Here is a 22,665-nt window from a genome sequence, read left to right on the forward strand (position 1 = left end):
TTCCACCGTTATTTACTTCATGCAAGGATGTGTCTCTGCTCAGAAGTGAGCTACTGAAGTTAAAGATGACGCCATCTTTTAAATTATGCAGCGTTGGAACCAAAATTGTTTGCTCTAGTCTGGAGCAATATTCAGCGGTAGGGATATACCTTAACAGTAGTGGCCACGAGTTTTACACTCATGACATCCCAAATAACAAACCGATAAAAGTGGTGTTAAGAGGCATGCCTTCAATGGATGTGGGCGAAATACAGAAGGAACTAGAAAATACTCATGGTTTGAATATCAAAGCAATTTACGCAATGTCTCGGAAAAATACTGTTGCTGGTGCGATATTTCGCGACTCGCTTTACTTGGTTCATCTAGAAAAGGGCTCCACTTCCCTGGCAAAACTTCAAAGCATCCGTAGTGTGTTTCAGATAATCGTTCGTTGGGAAAAATATAAACCAAAACATCGTGAAATCACCCAATGCAGTAAATGTCAAGGCTTCGGACATGGAACGCGAAATTGTTACATGAAACCTAAATGCGGAAAGTGCGCTGGAGATCATTTAACAACAGATTGCAGTATGTCAGAAGAAGAGGAGTACAAATGCATCAACTGTGGCGATAAACACCATGCAGCAGACAAAGTGTGCGCGAAACGGCAAATTTTTGTTAACATTCGGAAAAAGGCATCAACGGGCAGCCAGCCGGGCCGCCGACCAGTACCTGTACTCACTGAGGATCAGTTTCCATCCCTACCGGGTCGTCGGGATATCCCTGTACTTCAACCACTTCCTCTGAATAATAAATACTCCCTTCGGTCGGCTGAGCAGACGATTGTCGGTTCATCGCAGCATCCTCGTCAACGGCTAGCTGATATCGTCGCTTCCACACAGGCCCCTCCTCCTACACCTGGGCCTTCTTCCTCGCAAAGTAAGTTACCGGAAGATAATTTATTCTCTTCTGAGGAGCTTTTAGTGATTTTCGAAAGATTACATACCAGCTTGCGCAACTGTAAAACAAGAGAAGACCAAGTGTTTACACTCGGTATGTTTGTCATCCAATATGGGCGATAGATCACTCAATATAGTTAATTGGAATGCCTGTTCTATAAGGAATAAGGCTATTGAATTCACTGAATTCCTCAATGAGAAAAATATTGACATCGCAGTTGTAACAGAAACGCACTTAAAACCATCTGAAAAATTGTACCTGCCTTGTTATCGAGTCTACCGATTAGATCGTAATGGTTCCAATGGAGGAGGAGTCGCTATAGCAATAAAAAACAACATTGCCTGTCGCTTGTTGCCTTCCTTTCGGTTGAAACTCGTCGAAGCCATCGGTGTCGAGGTCAACACATCTCTCGGTTTAATCAACATTATAGCAGCATACTGTCCTAAGCAAGCAAGTATCAGAAATGGTACTGTCGACTTATTACGAAGTGATTTAGCAAAGTTAACACGACGTCGAGAAAAGTTTGTAATTGCTGGTGATCTCAACGCCCGACATGATCTTTGGGGAAACCTAAGGCGAAATCGCAATGGAATCGTATTAGCTAAGGATTTGGACTGTGGACTATACAACATTCTGGCTCCGGATTCACCAACAAGACTTTCTAGTTCAGGGGTTCACTCCGTGCTGGATATCTTTTTGACAAACTTAAGCAACAACTACGTTCCAACCACCTTCGATGAGCTCTCATCTGACCATTATCCGGTGGTTTTATCTCTGGGAGCAACTGCTGATTCGGCGCATACTAAACTACTACGCAACTATCATCGAGCCAACTGGGAAGAGTTCCAACGTATTGTGGATCAACGCGTTTCATCGGAGCAACCGCTATCTACTCCGGCTGAAATAGATGAGGTACTATCTTCCCTTCAACAAGCAATAAACGTGGCTCGTGAGCGCGCGGTTCCTGAACATATGCAGGTGAGTACCTCTCTCCAAATAGACAGTACTACCAAGCACCTTATAAGGCTTCGTAACATTTATCGCCGTCAGTACCAGAGAACTGGCAATCGTGACAAAAAGAGTATGGCCAATAGTCTTACCCGAATCATCCAAGAGAAAGTTATTGAACTACGAAACGACGATTTCCAACGTAAACTTAGCCAAATACCTCCTCATTCCAAACCCTTCTGGTCTATGGCAAAGATTTTGAAGAAAAAATCAAAACCTATTCCTCCACTCAACCCTTCTGAGAACCCGAATGATGGCTACTGTCTTGTAACACCTCTGGAAAAAGTTAATGCGTTAGCATCGCAATTCGTTTCGTCGCATATGCTGGGACAGGCCATTATTAGTCCACATACCGAAACGGTGAGAGAGGGAATAAATACGATTGAAAATTCAAATTGCTTGCTTTCGAGAGAATGTAGAATAACAGCCGATGAACTAATCGGTCTGGTGAAGTCAGCCAAAAATATGAAGGCTCCTGGCTTTGATGGTATACTAAATATAGAGCTTAAGCACTTAAGCTGTCGCATGTTTACGTTGTTATCAGACATATTCAATAGATGTTTAGAATTGAGCCACTTTCCTGCGTTGTGGAAATTGGCCAAAGTAATACCTGTTCAAAAACCGGGTAAAGATCCTACTAGCCCAAAAAGTTATAGGCCGATTAGTCTTCTATCAGCTCTTTCGAAACTGTTCGAGAAAACTATTCAAAATCGAATTCTATCATATGCTGACGAGAACGGTATATTTTTGGATGAACAGTTTGGGTTCAGGAAAGGACGGTCAACCATACACCAACTAACTAGAGTCTTCAAAACTCTTCAACACAACAAATCGGTGTCTAAGACAACAGCGATGGCGCTCTTAGATATCGAAAAAGCATTTGATAATGTTTGGCATGACGGGCTGATATATAAACTGCATATGTTTAATTTCCCAGTGTACTTAACGAAAATTATCAAGGATTATTTGACTGATAGAGCATTTAAGGTTTCTTTGTACCATGCCTTATCCCAAGAACATACCATCCCAGCTGGTGTACCACAAGGCAGCATATTGGGACCAATACTGTATAACTTATACACCTCGGATATTCCTCCACTGCCTGATGGAGGTGTCTTATCCCAATTTGCAGACGACACGGCAATAATGTACCATGGTCGAATTATTCGTGCATTAACAAGAAAACTACAGACTGGCCTAAATGCTTTATCCGAATACTACACCAGCTGGAAAATCGTCATAAATACAGCCAAGACTCAAGTGATATTATTCCCTCATTCAAAATCTCCAAAACTTGTTCCTCCGCAAGACTGTAGAATACGATTTGGCGAACATCTCCTCCAATGGCTGAATGAAGTAGTGTACTTAGGTCTAACATTCGACAATAAACTGCTTTTCAGAGCCCATGTCGAAAAAGTGATCACCAAATGTAATCTACTTATAAGACACATGTACCCCCTAATAAACAGGAAATCAAAATTGAACATCAAAAATCGATTAGCTGTGTACAAGCAAATTATTTATCCTACAATGGAATACGCGATTCCTGTGTGGAATGGATGCGCCCGGTCTCATAAACTGCGACTTCAACGGGTACAAAACAAAATACTAAAAATGGCTTTAAACTTTCCACCATGGATAAGAACGAGCGAACTACATAATCACGCCGGTATCGAACCTTTAGAGCAAAAGTTCCTTAAGTACTGTCAAAAATTTGGAGTGAGGTGCTCAAGTTCTGTGCACGAAATAATTCAAAATTTGAATTTAGGTTAAGTAGCTAGGGTATTTTAATAATTAAAGTAAACAAATGTTTTGTACAACACGAGCAGGTTTGAGAAGTAGGCATAAAAGCATCAAATTTCAAACAAATTTTCTTGTAAAAACATATTAAAAACAAAGATGCATAGCCAAAAGGCTGATCACTTAAAATGTAAACTATTGCTAAATCCAAATTGATATAAATATACAAAATTTATTCAAAAAAAAAAAAAAAATTCATAGCAGTCATCAGTTAACAAGTGAAAGGCCACCAGGCCGGTCTTGTATAATCAGCAGCGGTGGCTGATTCCAGCGGCCAAACTGAGCTGCAGCAGAACCAGAGCGGTGGTATCAGGCAGCAGCGGCGGAGGTAGTGGGAAGCTGCATTTCTTCATTCAGTTCGGTGCTCCTTCGATCTGAGTTGGACCCCACCAGCGGTAATCCAATTCAGATATCGTTGGGTGAAAACGTTGGGTGTGTGTGCAGTGTGCACATATAGCGTATGTGCATCTGTATTGCTATGACATTTGCGATGATAGGGATGGTGCTGTTGCGTGTGTATGGCTAGCTATAGCGTGTGTAAGACACTAGCATGTGTAGCATATTATGGCTATTGCGTGTATATCTTCAGCGTGTGTACGGATAGTTATAGCGTGTGTGTGGATAGCTGCTGCGTGTGTAATGATTAGTTATAGCGTATGTATGGATAGTAATAGCACATGGTTGGATAGCTTATGCGTGTGTATAGATAGTTGTATCGGATGTATGGAAAGGAATAGCGTGTGTATGGATAGCTATAGCTACAGCGTGTGTATGAATAGTTTTAACGCGTGTTTAGATAGTTATATCATGTGTGTGAATAACTATAGCGGGTGTTTATCGAAGATTATTATTGTCATTGAAAATATTAAAACGTCTTAACGAACACAGTTGTGAATTTGATTTTACAGCAGCGATTTTAACTTCTTCAGCCAGTCTTTATTCATCGAGGAAAAATTACTACCTATGAATGATCAACACTTATTTACTAGAAATTTGATTTAGATCAAAACGAGTTCTTTTGAGTATCATAAATTATTGGTAAAAAGAGTTGCAAGTTTTCTCAATGAGCATTCATTAAATTTTCGTTTTTGTTTCTCGGTGCGCGGTTTTGATTTTGTTTCTCGCACACAGAGAAAGAAACAAACTTGTCGCTATCGTGAAAAATAACAAAACAATTAGAAATGCTCTAAATCACAACTGAAGAAGTTAAGATATTTTCCTGTCAATCGCCCAAACCTTGATAACAACTACCGAAAAACGTGTGATTGAGCTCTCTTGCTATATTGAGTTATTGAACCAAACGTTTTTTTTTTCAAATACATGAAGTTATATGCTGGGCTGGAACTAACCTAGCATGAGTTTTATCGATTAAATGTCAAACAATTTTCAAATTTAAAACTTTCGGTTGAATCGTTCTGGGCTCCAATTTCATATAGTTTCGTAAAGTTTGCTTTTTGCTTAGATAGGAAAATTTTACCAATTCGCTCGATTAAATGATTGTCTTGGTAGTGCAGCAAACAAAGGGTTGATTCGAATATGTATGAAATGACAGCGATTAAATGAAAGATATCCATTTTTTTAGTATATATTATTATTTATAACGTTTTAACGTCTCAACATTCAGAAATACACTGTTAGATAAAATTGCAGCAAATACTAGAGTTACAATTGTTTCTATTAATTGTTTTAATGGAATATAAGAATACCGTAGTCCAACGTCATGCGGTCGTGTCTTGAATACCACCCTCCTACTTTTATTTTCTATTATTTACCTAACCATTTTCGAAAAAAATTTCTAATGATTTATTAATTTCGTAAATTTAAAAGAGTTCAATTTTTCAATTGTATGATGTTGTAACATCAAGTAAAACTTACAAAACAAACAAAAACAAATGTGACCGAGAAAAACAACAATTTCAAAATAGTTGCCTACGATAAAATACTAAACTACTCCAGAAATCATTCATTCGTGCAAAAGTTTGCCTCCGTACTTTATTATAGTCATGACAAAGCCTAGAATAACGGGGTGCTGAAGTCTCCTAATCATTATTGGGTAGTTCAAATCACTCTGTGATACTCCGGTATAACCTCCTGAAAAGCCTGTCCCTGCGTTCCCTTGTTCCTGGTTTTAAACCTGAAATGTGTGGTGTAAGCCTTGAATGTGTATAAAGGTTTCAACAGGAAATACACTCGCACGGCAATACGGTAGATCGGACAACTGACACTTATGTTGTGGCGATAGAGATAGATAGTTTGCAGGGAAGTAAAAAATAGGAGGAAGAAAAAAAAAGGAGTTTGTTGATAGCGGAGATTGTGGAGAGTAGAAAAGTGAAGATAATTTCGCCATTACGATTGCTAAGAAAGTGTATTGGAAACAAGAAGGAATTTGTTAAAAAAATCAAGTTACTGCTATTAAATTTGAAAAGGTGTTATTAACAGGTGTCATAAAAACTGCTTCTGTATATTGTAGATTGTAAGTAGTACTGTAGACGGCGAAAACAAACCTGATCGTTGAGTAGAAGTAACAGGTTTATTACTTACCTGTAGGTGCTGCGACCATTAGTATTCACCTGAAAAGGGATTAAAAGCAACTTACCCTACAATACATGTATCGGTTCTGCTGTGACTGTGAGTAGCTGACAATGAAATATTAACTTAATTATATTAATTAATCCACTCGTAGATAACATTCACTATCACGCTCAAAATTTATTAGGGTAGCTCACACTAGTCCGATCCAAGACACAAATTGATAACTTTGCGATTCATAATACAAGTAACGGTAAACAGTACGGAAAAATAGTAAAACGGAAAAGGTGAACCACTTCTTGTAAGTTAGATATGTTTATTTGATTAAAGAAATAATATTAATTTGGTAATAAATTTTAGTTTGGGCGTTACCGAAAACTAATCGGCTGCTACAAAATCTGGTTTCTATCCGAACAACACTAAGGTCTTTTTACGCAGATTTCGAAATCAACGCGTTTCGGATTCTACGCAGATTTTTCAGAAAAGTCGTTTTTGACGCAGTTCGTACGTGGAAATAACACTGCTGTTAATTCTTTTTCGAAAATATTTAGCAGAAATGGTTAAAACCCTCTATCAAATGAAGTTTTCTACGCGAATTTCGGAATTCGTGTGGATTTTTACGTCGGCTCCGGAATTTGTCTTGTTCTTTTTTACCTTTGTTATACTAAACAAAGGTTATAAAATCGGTCGAAAAACGCAAAATAGATCCAAGATCTGGAGGGCCGAATCATATATACCATTCGACTCAGCTCGACGAACTGAGCAACGTCTGTTCGTGTGTATGTGTGTGTGTATGTGTGTGTGTATGTATGTTGTCTGTATGTATGTGCCGCAAAATACTAACGCACCTTTCTTACAGAACGCATAATCCGATTTTGATGATCTTATACGCAAACGAAAGCCACTGTGCTCCCCCAGAATGCTACCGAGTGGATTTTTGATTAGTGGCTTAGTTCTCAAAATATTGATCAAAAAGTATTTTTTACATAAAATATTTAACTTTTAAGGCAAAATGAATGGCATGGAGAGCCATGTGTTATACACCAATCGACTCAGATCGACGAACTGAACAATTTCTGTATGTATGTGTATGTGTGCTTGTATGTATGTATGTGTAAATATGTTGTTTATATGTATAGTATATCAGAATCGAAAAAAATAAATCACAAAATAAACGCTCATTTTATAGAACGCTTATTCCGATTTTGATGTTCGCATGTTCGAATGAACACCCTAGAGCTCTTTGAAAATAGTTTGAAACGTAGAAATTTGATCAAAGTATATTTCAGACATGGGATATTTCACCTTTTGGATAATTCATCTCTCTCTCCCTGCTCTCTCTTCTTCTCCATCCCTCTATTTCTTTTTTTCGTATCTCAATTTGTTTCTCAAAAGAAAACAACAATCATCCACAACTTTGCATAATTTTAACACTCTTCGTAGTGCGCCTTAACTGATGTAAATAAATTACCCTTGAGCTTTTTCTTAAAAAATTGAATTAGATTTTAGAGTAACCTGCAATGCTCACTTAGCTCCTTTTCTGACTTGCGAAGCTCTGGTCCTCACTTTCTTTAAAATATATATTAAATTGTACGTTGAACCCAGATTTGCGAAGAATAAGAATCTTCTACAGCTTTCGGGAACCAAACATTGTAGCAAAATCTGATCTCACTGTTCAAATGTAACACAATTAGCGATGCAGATATTTTGAAAAGCCAAAGATGTATAGACCTATTTACGTACGAATATGTTCGTGCCACCCGTTTGCAATGCTACATTTTGTACAGCTGGAAAACTTTTCCGTTGAACACTTATTCTATGTTTTAAATTCAGTTCTGAATATACTTTTCACTCGTGACCAGGAATCTACAGTTGATGGTGAACGTAATTGGCAAAATAAGGAAAATTTTTGAGAAATTGTGAACATCGAGATTCGATGATTTACAGTTTGGATGAAACTGAAGCAAACATATACACGTTTACTAGTGTGCGCAGGTGAAAAGTTACTTATCTCTATGATATGATACACAATGCTCATGTAAGATATAAATATTGCTTTCTAATTTAAGACTAAGTGCAATCAGAGTATCCATGTTATTCCTCTTCTCGTTATCGCAGTAAGTTTTATAAAGTCTTCATTTCGAATTTTATCATACAGCCTAGACCTTCGAAAGGAATAATGTTTTCGACTACACTCTGAAAATCCAAAATTCACAAATGTCGTAAAAAACCTTCATTTTCAGATAATGCATTTGCATTTTTGACAACTTTCATGAGTAGTTTTTTTCCTGTATAATTCTGAACTATAATTTTTCGAGAACAGGTTTGTAGAAATTTGCTCTAATTCGTTAAAGATGCTGATTCATTATGCTAGGTCCTTCGATTTCTAAAAATAAAGCGAAAGTGATATTCAAACCTGGATTATGGGGATTTAAAAAAAGAACTGCATTAAACTAACATACATATTTGCTGTTCTAGTATGAAATCAGCATCATTGTTATCTACTGTTCCTCACGTTCGATTATTTCAAGAAAAAAATTTGAATTGCTTCTAACAAGCATTTTAAAATTGGTTTGTGATCGAAAAATAACACTCATATACTCCAGTGACAACATCCATAATATTTACCAAACCCACGTCAAGCTTTAATTCAATTATCGTATTTGGTTCTCCCTCTAAAATCTATCTTTTAAATTTGTTTCATTCATTATCGTAATTGGACTTACGTTGGTATACGATTTGTGATATACTGGTCTAATAAATATAAAGTAATAGGTAGTTAGTATAACAAAGGTTTCTGCACCACTAGGTGGATTAATTCAGGTTTTTTTTTTTAACAAATCAACTGCTTGGTTTTTGTAGGACGGTACCTATGTTGGATTTTAGAAAAATCGAAAACTACATGGCGATATTTCAAACATCTAAAATAAAAACCGGTGATCAAATTTGTTGACATCATATTTCAAAGTAATGACAAATAGTGTAAGCTTATACTGTATCTGTATTTATAAAGCAATGACATATCTTATTATTTAATAACGTATTGACTGGTGGTATTTTCACATATCGGCAAATAAATTATCGCTTTAACCGTACAGTTTGAACGTCAGAGTATAGTTAAAGGATTGCGTTGGAGCTCTTGTTTTAAATAACCCATGATGTACTTGATTTTTTTCATAGTCGGGAACTGTCTTATGCCATCACTTAACAACCTAATATTGATGAAGCTGTATGATGTTACAGGACTAATTGGATATGTTACTATAGATTGACGTTCACAATCAACCAATAGTGGTGTGGTTAATTTCAAATCTCTGGGACATGCTGAATATTTATGACACTACGTTCCTTTTACATCCCGAGATCACCTTCCACTGTCTTCAGCTAAACATTATATTTTTGGCGGTTTTCATCGATACAACTGGATGAGAACATTTAGCCATCTGCGAATAATAACACGTGTGTCTAAGAAAGTTAAAACTCAGTTCACTCTGATTTCCTCACGCTTTAATGGGTCTGTATCAGGCGTGAGGAGGTGTGTAGAGGACTAAACGCAATCAATGGTAACTTGTAGTTGCTACACATAAAAAAATAACAAACTTTGGTGTACCTCAGGTTCATAGTTTGCTAGGAAAGAAGACAGTTTTAGTAACTTGCGTTTGGCGTGTGCGTGACCACTGACAGCTTACGAAACTATATATATTCCGATAGATATACTCCAAGTTTGACAGAGCTATGCGGCGCACAGTGGAACATTGGGAACATCAAACCTGATCAAAATTGATAAGAAGGATTTTTAGACAGTACACATATTATGGATCGAAAATATAGAATAATGAATAGTTGCGGCTGAAAATTTTCATGGAGTAACCCACCTTTGAGTGATATGTTACTTGTCTTATGATGTAGTTTGGATTCAATGGTGGTTAATCGAAACCATTGGCATGCGTAATTGTTTCTTCCCAACAATAAATGGCTGAATTCTTATGAATGAACTGAAACCCATTTTTCAGATCGGTGAAGTTCGGGGTTTATCTCCCGAATGGTCTCGGGGTACGATGCTGGCCTAACAAGCCAGTTGTCGTAGGTTCGAGTGTCGGCTCGGGAGAGACTGTTAATGTTAGTGTAGTATCGTAGCCCTAGCCCCGGAATTGTCCTGTACACTAAACAGTCGGCTGCGAAGTCTGTGTATAAATAAACAGAAGGTCAAGTTCCGAATCGGAATGTAGCACCAAGGCTTTGCTTTGCTTTGCTTTGAAGATCGGGATTTACGTTGTTTTGTTCATTAACCAATCAAAGCACTCCGAAGAATCACTAGTATTACACTGGTCAACACAGATCCTATTCAGCTATTCAACTATTCCTGTAAATTTTGGTGTCCCTAGTCACTAACCTTTTTTCAGAGACTTAAATGACTTTTCTCGTAAACATAACGTTGAAGCGACAAACCCGGCGAGCAATAACTATGTGAACTCACACGTAAGTTGACGCGTTTTGGTAATGGCTAAGGGCACCTAAATTCGTAGGAATGCACACTGGGAAAAAATGAACCCAAATTCCTACTAATTAGAAGCCGCTGCACAGTGGTCCAATAAGGCAAAAAGTGGAACTTAATTCCATAACGCCTTTCAACTTCATCCTAGCTTAATAGTGTCGTCAGAGCACTTGTTTGTATGAATGACCCGCATAATCGCAAATTATCACAAAATATGAAAAGTTTACTATACTAAAAATAAAAAAAAATAACTTTTTTGCGTTAAGAGATAGAAGAATAGTTTATTCAACAAAGTTGAAGAACATTCAAAACTATGAAACTTTGTTGAATAAATGAAAATCCTATCTTTTTTCGGTACAAAGTTATAAAGTATATTACATAGAGCTTATTTAAAAGTTAGTTTTTTTTACTTGAATTTTGCTAGTTGCATTTTACACGAAAGTGTAGTTCAGAGGAATTGTTAGGGCACACAAAACACACATTTTTACCAAAGACCATATATCTCCAGGACTATGCTGAAATGTGCTATAGCTTTGTAAGAAAAACGTGTGTTTTTGCATGCCCAAATGCTCTTTAGAACAACGTTTTCTCGTAAAATGTAATTAACAAAAGTTAAGTACAAAAAACTAACTTTTAAGTAACTTTTACATGAAATACTCTGTAACTCTGTTCCCAATGACAATAGGAATGTTATTTGTTCAGCAAAGTTTCATTTTTTTGCACGTTCTAAAACTTTGCCGAATAAACCATTCATCTATCTCTTAACACACAAAAGTTAGTATATTTGATATATGAAAACCTACTGTAATATATGCTCGCCGTACTCTAAGATGGGTGGATTGGGACAAATGGAACCTTAAGAACTTTATAGTACTTCAGCTTAACTTCAAGGAAAAGTATTGACATCATGATTCCACTTGCCCTTTTTTAACCTATACGTTCTTGAAGTTATCAAAAAATAAGCTTAAATATGATATAATTTTGTAAGGAAAAGTCCTGGAGATATATGGTCTTTGGCAAAACTATGTGTTTTGTGTGCCCTAACAATTCCTCCGAACTACACTTTCGTGTAAAATGCAACCAACAAAATTTATGACAAAAAAATAACTTTTAAATAAGTTCCATGTAATACACTCTATAACTTTGTACCGAAAAAAAATAGGATTTTCATTTGTTCAACAAAGTTTCATATTTTTGAATCTACTACAACTTTGCTGGATAAACTGTTTTTCTATCTCTTAACACAAAAAAGTTTTTTTTTTATTTTTAGTATAGTAAACTTTTCATATTTTTTGACAATTTGCGATTATGCGGGTCATTCATACAAACAAGTGCTCTGAAGACACTATTTAGCTAAGATGAAGTTGAAAGATGCTATAAAATTAAGTTACACTTTCTGCGTTATTGGACCACTGTGCGCTGGGCTGGCAACCTGAAATATAGCATTTCTTATGTAAAATTGGTCAATAAATCAATTGGTGATATTTTCATTCTGTGCAGGGCACGGGAAAGGGTCTATATTTCCAAAAATACACAAAAAATGGTGAAAAGGGGCTAAATAGACCACTTACTGTGCCTTGCCCAAAATGAAACCATCGCCAATTGATTTATTAACCAATTTTGCATAAGAAATGCTATATTTCAGGTTTTTTACATTTTTTTTAGAATTTATATCAGCAGTTGTCCACGGAGGGGGAGGGGGGGGGGTCAAAATCGTAAAAAATCTGTCCACGTGGTATGTGGATGGCCCCTAATTGCAGAAGTTGATATTTTCCTGGACAAGCTACGAACAAGGGCATTTTTATTTTAAATATACCTATGTGAAGTGTGGCGTTTATATAACAACGTGTGTCATCCATTTATTTAATATAATTTGTTGTTTATATCGCTCCAATGTCGTAGCAATAAGAAATGCACTGCTAGAAAAAATTGCACGAAACCAAGCACTACAACTCCTTCTACTATTCGTTTTGATGAAATATAAAACTACTCGTCTTCGGGAAAGTTTTTAAGTAAAAACCTAAATTAATCCACCTAGTGGTGCAGAAACCTTTGTTATACTAACTATTATTTTATACATATTTGGCCAGTCACTTACAAATCGTATACCATCGAAAGTCCAATTTCAATTATGAATGAAATGAATAGTTTTCAGAGAGTTAACCAAAGACGATCATTGAATTAAAGCTTGACGTGGTTTTTGCAAATAATATGAATATTATCACTGGAGTACATGAGTCTTATTTTTTCGATCACAAACCAATTTTTAAATGCTAGCTAGAAGTAATTGAATTTTTTTTAGATAATCTAACGTGGGGAAACAGTAATAGATAACAATGATGCTGATTTCATACTAGAACAGCAAACATGTATGTTAGTTTAATGCGGTTCTACTCATTCGCTTTATTTTCAGAAATCGCAGGACCTAGATTTATGAATCAGCATCAAGTTTTTTTACGAATTGAAACTTTCACAAACCTGCTCCCGAAATATAGTTTTGAATTATACAGGAAAATAATATAGCAAAAAGTTGTCAATTGAATCCTATCTCAAATGCATTATCTGAAAATAAAGGTTCTCCACGATCTTTGAGAATTTTGGATTTTCAGAGTGTAGGCGAGAACATTATTCTTTTCGAAGGCCTAGGCTGTATGAAAAAATCCGAAATAAAGCCTTTTTTAAATCTTGCTGCGATAACGAGAAGTGGAATAACATGGATACTCTGTTTGCACTTAGTCTTAAATTAGAAAGCAATATTTATATCAAACATGGGCATATTGTATCATTCATAGAGATTAGTGACTTTTCACCTGCGCACATTAGTAAACGTGTATAGCCATGTAGAGTTGCTTCAACACTTTTTCCTAATTTTGCCGATTACGTTCACCAACTACTTTAGATTCCTGGTCACAAATTTCAAACACAAAATAAGTATTCAACTGAAAAAATTTCCAGCTGTTCAAAATGTAGCATTGCAAACGAAACAGCGAACCATTTGTGTTTTTCTCAACGGGTGGCACTAACACATTCGTACGTAAATAGTAGGGTGCCAGGCAAAATGGTCATCTCGAATTTCAAAAAAAAACCCCTATACAAAATGTTCACCTGCTCGAAAAAACACCCTGTGCAAAATTTCAGCTCAATCGGACCTAACCCTCTCCCGCTCACGAGGTTTTGCAGGGTAGTTGAAATCACTGCAAAACATTGTATTTCGAAGAAAAAGCGAGTTTTGAAATGGTGCTCCAAGCACCTATGAGCACAGCAGGGACATTTTTTAAAACACGACAAAAATATTTTCTGATACTTTTTGAAGTATTCAATCAAATACTATAGAAAATAATGAAAACAATGTAGTTTTGGAAAAAAAACTTAGTTTATGACTATTTGATGATTTATTTTTTATTGAGTAAGGAATTTTCTAGGCTAGAAAATTGGCTCTCACTGCATCGATGAAAGGACGAATTTTGAAGAGCTTGTCATATCCGAGTTCTCCTCTTTTCTTCATCTCTGAGTTGTCATGTACCTAGATTTTGGCTTGAATCTCTTCCCAGAAATGGTAAGTTTTCGTTTTTGGCCCGCTTTCAATGCGTTTAGACCCACTTTCATTTCTTTCTTGGTCCGTTTTGCTGATGTCTCTACTTCTGCCTCGTTTGTCTCGGAAAAATACTCATGAACTTCATCTGGTAATGGATCTATCGCAAACATAGCGACTTCATCTTCGATGTCGCTTGCCATCTCATAAGCTTCTGATTCATTCCCTTCTGGAATCACCACGTAGTGAGAAGAACGGCCAGCAAAAATATGAAATCAGATAAATAGTTTATTTAGGGCCATCGGTTTTTTTTGTCTCCTGTATGCCCAGTGGTGCTCTAAGGCACCATTTAAAAACTTATGGAACAAGTGAACAAGAACAAAAATTGTTAATTTTATGGACCGTTACACTCAATTAACAATGGATCTACGTAAAAGTTATTTTTATTATAAAAACGAATAATAAATGTTATAGAAACACAGTTGCTAAAAACACACATTATTTTTTTATCGTAAAATTCGGACTTTCTTCTGTAGTTTTCTTGATAACAGTTAAAACATTCAATCAAGCTGACATTTGATATGCCAAGTTGAAAGTACTTGGAAATGCAAGATTTTGTAGAAAAAAGAATTTAAAATAATTCATTTTTTGTCGGGGTATAGTCATTACAATTCTTGGTGCTCTTGAAACACCATGAGCGGAAAAGGGTTAAAATGGGGTGGCGCAAAGCGATTGAAGTTTGGCTTTTTTGAAAACCGAAAAATCACCCAAAACGTACGTGAAATTTCGGTTTTCGAATTTTTTTTTTTTTGATGCCAAATCACTTAAAAACGCATGAAACGTCGAAAATTGGTGTCATCTGAAAATTTTTTTTTTTTGCAAAAATTTACTCTCTGGGACGTTTTTTTTTCGTTTTTTCAATTGTGGAAGGCGGAGTTCAAAATGTTTAAAATTTATCTTTTGAAATTGATCACTAGTCTCTGGAAATAGCTTGTACAATGATATACACTATAACTAGCATCGAATACATTATGTTTCATTAGGGTGGTTCATTTATTCGGCATAGGGTGGTTCATAATAATGTGAAAAATGAGTATAAAATAAAAAAAAAAGCACTTCGGTTCGTTTGATTGGTGTGACGTCTTCGACAAAGTTGTAGATACTAATTCGGCCTTTCCAAAAAAATTACACTCAAAAAATTATTCGTTCAAAAGTTAGAAGAAAGATTAAAAATTAATTATTCAAATGTGCTCATATTTTAAAAACTTGATTTTAAAAAAAAACTACGAAAGATTACCAAAACAATGAAACCAGTCCGATCATATAGAAATCAAGAAAAATATGTTAAATGATAACTTGAATTTGAACTTGAAAAAAAATAATTTTTGAAAAAAAAAATATTATTTTCAATTATTTTTTTAAAAAGGAATTTTTTTTGAAAGGACAAAATATTATCTACAACTTTGCCGACGGTTTATTGGATTGGCATAGTGTATCTGGCAAAGTTGTAAATAATAACTTCGTTCCTCCAAAAAAAATGTACCCTGTGAAAAAATAAAATAAATTTAAAAAATATGACTATTTTTTCTGATTTCTCCATGGCCGGTTTCGTTGTTTAGGAAAACTTTCGTAGTTTTTATAAAAAAAAAATCGGGTTTTTTAAATGGGCTGTTTTCGATTATTCATTTATAACTTTCTTTTATTTTTTTTATATTAGTAATTTGTTTTCAGAGTGTATATTTAAAAAAAAACTATTATCTACAACTTTGCCGAAGATGTCACACCGCTCAAACGAACCGTGTTGGATCTAAAAAAATTTGTAATCATCAATGACTATCCGAAATAGCATTTTCCAATAGCTTTTCAACAATGAGTTGTGTTTCATTAAATTAAACCAATAACACAAAATGGCAGCTTTTGCCTATAAAAACGTCTATGCAAAGTTTCAGCCAATGGGCACGTTCACGTTCTGATGATGTAAACTTGACAGAAAATGCATGGCCGAACTGCCAAAACGACGCAAACCCAGAAACAACGAGTCAATTGTGTCGTATCTGATTAAGATCCCTATACTCTCATTATCACTGAATAACATAGATACAGTCTTTTGTCCGATTATATAAGCCAGAGCACTGTGTGTTCAATCAAGTGTTGGCAAAGGACATTATTGGGGTAAATAAAACAAATGAATTGTCTGGTACAACATTCGAAAGACGAGTGCAAGTGTCTTAGAGAGTAGATTTTTCAAACAAAGTTATATAACATATTCCATCAGCTTCCACCGTTTCATTTGAAAGTTTAATACACTTGGAATCGAAAACATTTTTCAAATATTAAAACTCCATGTACCTCCCGTGTGGGATTTTGCAAATGACATGAAAGCATTCAACATTTTCCACGAGACACAATCTTAATTTTGGTTGAGAATTTTTTTTTTTTTGCACAGAGTAGTTTGATACATTTTGTAAATTTGTTTTGTAATATTTTGCCATTTTACTTATAATTTTTCCAATTCAACATTGCCACCCTAACGACAATGATATAACAAATATTATGTTTTCAGGAAATTTTTCTATTGGTATTCAGTGAAAAGTGATTGAAGTTGCGGCACATACATACAGACAACATACATACATACACACACACATACACACACACATACACACGAACAGACATTGCTCAGCTCGTCTAGCTGAGTCGAATGGTATATACGATTCGGCCCTCGGGATCATGGATCTATTTTGCGTTTTTCGACCGATTTTATAACCTTTGTTTAGTATAACAAAGGTAAAAGACGCTTTTTCCCCTACCTTATATCTAATCCCAATGAAATTAAAGTTAGATCAACTTAATATTTGGTCGCAGCTTTCTATTCACTGTGGCACCTCTAGGGGCGGTTCCGAGAAACCAATGACAGTGCAGTGATGAGAAAGACATCACATAGTTTACATAGTCGTGAAAGTTTCATCAAATTCTAGTCAGTGGATGAAAAGTTTTAGACGATGGGACGTGAAATACGTGAGAAAATTTTGCACACTCACGTTGCAAATCCGACGTGGCCAGGTGCAAAAATTGCGATATTCCCCAAATCAAATAGCGTCCTGAAACGATTCAATATAACTCTAACGGTGGATCGCATTGATCACAGCAACCGGAAAAGTAGAACGATTGACAAGCAGCAACGATTGAAATTCTGCAGAGCAGTTCGGACGAACCCTTGGATCACCCTACGCGATTTGGCTAAGAAGTTCTCGACACCGTACAGCACTGTTCGACGAATCTGTCGGTGTGAAGGCCTGCGGCAGTTCCACGCCAGTAAGAACCCCAACAGAATTCCAAGTAGAATCTCGTAGCAAAACTCCGCGCTAGGATGCTGTATGAGAAAGTCTTGACGAAATTCGACGGCTGCATTTTTATGGACAAAGAGACATATTAGAACATATGTTGTATATGTCCCAGCGCAAGGGCGATGTCGCCAAGCGGTTAAAATTCGTGTTTACTCACTTGGCCAGCTGCCACTATAGCCGGGAAGTCATGGATTGGTACAAGGGGAATGGAATTTATATTATCGAAAAAGTTATCAACACACCAAATTGCCCAGATTTTTGTTCAGTTGAAAAATATTGAGCGCGAATCAAGAGTAAGTTTAAGAAAAGTGACAAAACGATAACAAAACAGCTGATTTACATAGATGGTGGAAAAATATGGCGGACCGAGTTGATAGTTCCACTGTGAAGAAGATGATTGGCGGTATAGACCGAAAAGTTTGTGAATTCATCCGAAACTCAGACCAGTTGTTTTTTTTTTGTATGTATTTTTCCTTTAAATGTCCACAAACTTGATGCACAATGAAATCTCAAGATTTTTTCCACGTATTTTTGTGCGAACAGAATTCAATGGATCAAGCTTTATTCGTGATTCATAAGTAGGTGACTTCTTAATCCTGTCTAGATTAGTAGGAACTTCTTAATCCTGTCTAGAGAACGTTCACTGTTTAGAAAGTGTTCCAGAAATTCAACATTTTAGATAGTTGCAAAAAATTGAAGACCCTTTTTTTTCGTGTTGGGTATTTTCGTCACAGCGACCAATTTTTTGATATTTTGTGACATATTCCCCTTTTTAATTTTGCTAAGTCAGGATAACGTATCACTATTGGAAGTGGTCGTTACAGTCTGGCCAATAGCATTAGTCCAGTCCGGAATAATACTTCGTATGAAGCGCACAACCGTACTGGGATTTTTTTTTTAGTTTAGTTTAGTTTAGTTTAGTTTAGTTTAGTTTAGTTTAGCTTAGTTTAGTTTAGTTTAGTTTAGTTTAGTTTAGTTTAGTTTAGTTTAGTTTAGTTTAGTACTGGGATTTGTTCTCCAGATTTAAGAGGGTTCCAGAAGACCTCTATTGAAGAACTTATATCTTTTGATAAAAATTGCCGGACATCGGCATAACAGATGTTCCGAGTCTTCTTTTTCCATGCCACATACTCGACATGTATCAGCTTGAAGTTTTCTCATAACCTTCAAATGATAACGGCTCGGACAATGCCCTGTTATTAAACCAGTATACTTGCTTAGATCTTTTTTTTGAAAGATCCAGTATTTTACGAGTCATAGAAACGTTCGGAGTGATGAAACGTTCGACTGCCTACCGATGAAGGTCTAGTTGGATTCCACTTTAAGAGTTTCCCATGCTTTTAGTTCCATTCTAAGGGAACAAGCGGATAGACTACAGAAGGGTTCTGGTCCTATGAACTGATGAGACGATCCACGTCTTGCCAGTTCATCGGCTCTTTCGTTCCCATCTATTCCACAGTGACCAGGAACCCAGTATAAGTCTACTTGATTATTACAATCCAGTGTTTGGAGTGATTGAACACACTCCCAAACTAGTTTTGATGTGCATGTCGCAGACTTCAAAGCCTTCAACGCTGCTTGACTGTCGGACATCATGCAAATGTTAAAAGACAGTTGGCCATTGGCCCATTGGAACTGACAGGTCTATTCCTGGGCCAATTACTCCTGCTCCCACTCGATTGTTCATTTTTGAACCATCTGTGTAGAAAATGATTGATCCTGGGCGGAGATCAGGACCACCGCGTTCCCAAACATCACGCTCAGGTTCAAACATTCGAAATCGTCTTTCAAAATTGTATCTTTTCTCCATCCGGTCTTCATTGTTGATCACTAGGGGATTGATACGAATAGTTTTTAGAATACCTAGATGACCCGTTAAATCACCCTCAAAGAGCTTTAATTATCTTTTGATACGTAAGGCACTCTTTTCGGCTTCTAATTGTATAAATTGATGCAGTGGAAGCATAAACAGTAGAGCTTCCAATGCCTTGGTGGGTGTGCTTCTCATTGCACCCGTTATTGAAGGAATGGCTAACCGTTGGAGTTTTTCCAACTTATCTTGAGCACCCTTCTCCTTTGTTTTTGCCCACCAAACTAGTGAAGCATAGGTAATTCTGGGTCTCACAATAGCCGAATAAATCCAATGGATCATTTTCGGTTTGAGTTCCCATTGTTTACCAAAAGTTTTATTACATATCCATAGAGTATTTGTAGCTTTTTTTATTGCCTGCTCTAGATGTGTATTCCAGTTAAGTTTTTTGTCAAAAGTTACTCCAAGGTATTTGATGTTATCTGAGAGTTTAAGAAGCTCACCTTTTAGCCTAATATCATTAAGCATAGTTTTTTTTCTACGTGTAAATGGGACGATAGTGGTTTTTGAAGGATTTACATTTAAGCCTTCCCTATCGCACCACGAGGAAATAATGTTTAAGGCAATTTGCATTCGGTTTGCGATGATATCATCATACTTGCCACGAACAATAATGAAAATATCATCAGCAAACCCAACTACTTCAAAACCTTCTTCCATCAATTTTTTTAGAAGATCATCAACTATTAATGAACTCAGTAGAGGAGATATCACCCCTCCTTGTGGGCATCCTTTTATAGCTGTTACACTTATATTAGAGCTACCAAGGCTTGCTGGTCCCCGTGGCTCTGTGGTTAGCGATGTCGGTCGGCTAGCTCTTCCACACGGTTGTGATATCGGGTTCGATTCCCGATCGAGTCGAGGATCTTTTCGAGCTGGAAATTTTCTCTACTCAGCACTGGGGCACGGTGTATCGTTGTACTTATCCTACACATACAAAATGTGCCAAAAACAATATCGATAACGAATTCTCTCAACTAATCTAGTTGATCGAGACCGCCATTAGCCCCAAGGCTAAGCGTGCGATATTGATTGAAGGCTTGCTGATTTTTCTCTTCTTGATAACATCTCGCTTATCCAATGAATAATGCAATTGTCAAAACCACGTTCCTCCATTGCAGCAGTCATTGAGTCATGAGACGAGTTATCAAATGCCCCTTCAATATCAGGGCAACGCCGCAAGGGAAATTTCTTTTGCAGCGAAAGATTTTTCTAGTTTTGTAACTATAGTATGGAGTGCAGTTACCGACGATTTCCCCTCCTGGTAAGCAATTTGATATTTACTAAGAGGAGTTTTAGAAAGATAAGATGATTTGATGTGCTCACCGGTTATTTTTTCCATTGTTTTGAGAACGATTGACGATAAGCTAATTGGCATATTGAAGACCATACATGGGACCTTGGAGTGCTTTGAAAAAAATCCGACTGAGAGTTCGTTTAAAGGGTGAACCCAGGATTCCAGGCATAATACAATTTTTGTCCACCCCATTGGACAAAAAATGAGTATCGTTTAGTGTTTGCATCATCACCTTGGAATTTGCTAAATTGATCATTGTGTCAAATCTCATATCAAACTTTTAATTTTGTTTGTCGGGTTGAATTCAAGTTGCCAATTCTATGCCAACGAAAGGAAAAGAAAGGAACGCTATCATTAAACATTTAACGCGGGTTGAAACTTCAGAGCGTTCTCACGACGTAGAAGCCTGATTTACACAGGTGGCAAACATGATTGTTTTCGGCTAAATAAACATTAAATTACAATATACTTATATGCGTTGTTACTTTCCCAGCCTGCAAGACGCCAAACCGCCGTGACGGTCGCTGCATCCCTCGTTCCGAGTGTCGCAGTTTCGCAGAATTCTTTTTTCCCGATCGTATCCTCACAATGGACGAATTGAACTTCCTTCGGATGTCCCGCTGTAACGAGAACCCGCCGATGATCTGCTGTCCGGATCGGATCACAGCAGCGACGCCGGTGCAGTTCCAACACAGCAGTCGCCTGCCGGATCCGCAACTGTCCGAGTGCGGTACGGACATCCTGGTCGACAAAATCTACGGAGGAGACGATACCCTACTGGAGGAGTATCCCTGGTACGCACTGCTCGAATACATCACCAAGAAGAACGAACGGGCTTTCCAGTGTGGCGGTTCACTTATCAGCAAGCGTTACGTACTGACGGCGGCACACTGTCTGGATAACTCGAAACTGGATGATGGTGAACGATTGTGAGTCTTTTTCGATAAGTTTCTCTCTCTCTTTTAAAAGACTCCAATAATTTTCAGAGTCAACATTCGACTTGGGGAGTACAATACCGCAACAGAAATCGATTGTCTAGGGGAAGGAGAAGAACGCACCTGTTCCGATGCACCGCAGAACTTCGGTATCGAAGAAGCCATTATCCATCCCAGGTACTCAAAGACGGATCCCAACCAGCATCACGATATCGCTCTAGTTCGACTGGATCGGGATGCTGTAATGAACACGTATGTAGCTCCGATTTGCCTACCACAGCCGGATTTTACGGCGACTCAGACAGGAAAAAATGTAACAATCGCTGGCTTCGGTCATACCGGTAGAAAACGTAAGCGTTCCGTGCTGCTAAGTGTTTGACCACTTTACAAACTATCACGTTTTATAGGTCACAGCGGTGTGAAGCAAAAGGCAAATGTGCCGGTCGTCGATCAGGGTCAATGTCAGAATAAATGGGGCAAGCGTATAGTGGTGGACAACGGTCAACTGTGCGCTGGCGGACACTACAATATCGACGCCTGCCACGGTGACTCCGGTGGCCCGTTGATGGCCCAACGACAGTACTGGATCCTCGAAGGGGTCGTCTCGTTTGGCAACCGGTGCGGTCTCGAAGGATGGCCTGGAATGTACACACGAGTGGCGAGCTATACCGACTGGATCAAGGGTTCGATTAAAGCCTAAACCAATTGGAGTCACCAACTGTTCTGGGAATCCCCCTTCCAGATTGGATTCGAGTATGTAAATGATATGAAAAAAACAGTTTTTTTCGCAGAACGAACGAGTATTTCAATTCCGATTACTATCCGTACTCACGTTCACCACGGTTGTTTGCGGTTGTGATTAGAGCCAGTGCTTCCGGGGTAAACCATAATCTTATGTCACCGAAACCTCGTC

General features: G+C 37.3%; 1 protein-coding gene across 1 annotated transcript; it reads left to right on the top strand.

The window, feature by feature from the left end:
- Window positions 1–17,305: 17,305 nt before the first annotated feature.
- On the top strand, window positions 17,306–22,545 carry LOC129717354 (CLIP domain-containing serine protease B10). The gene is made up of 4 exons (XM_055667229.1): window positions 17,306–17,618; window positions 21,311–21,746; window positions 21,804–22,102; window positions 22,160–22,545. The coding sequence occupies exons 1-4, from the start codon at window positions 17,306–17,308 to the stop codon at window positions 22,450–22,452; spliced, it is 1,341 nt and encodes a 446-aa protein (XP_055523204.1). The 3' UTR covers window positions 22,453–22,545.
- The last annotated feature ends 120 nt before the right edge of the window (window positions 22,546–22,665 follow it).

Source organism: Wyeomyia smithii, chromosome 1 (genome assembly GCF_029784165.1).
Source record: "Wyeomyia smithii strain HCP4-BCI-WySm-NY-G18 chromosome 1, ASM2978416v1, whole genome shotgun sequence".
NCBI classification, from domain to species: Eukaryota; Metazoa; Arthropoda; class Insecta; order Diptera; family Culicidae; genus Wyeomyia; species Wyeomyia smithii.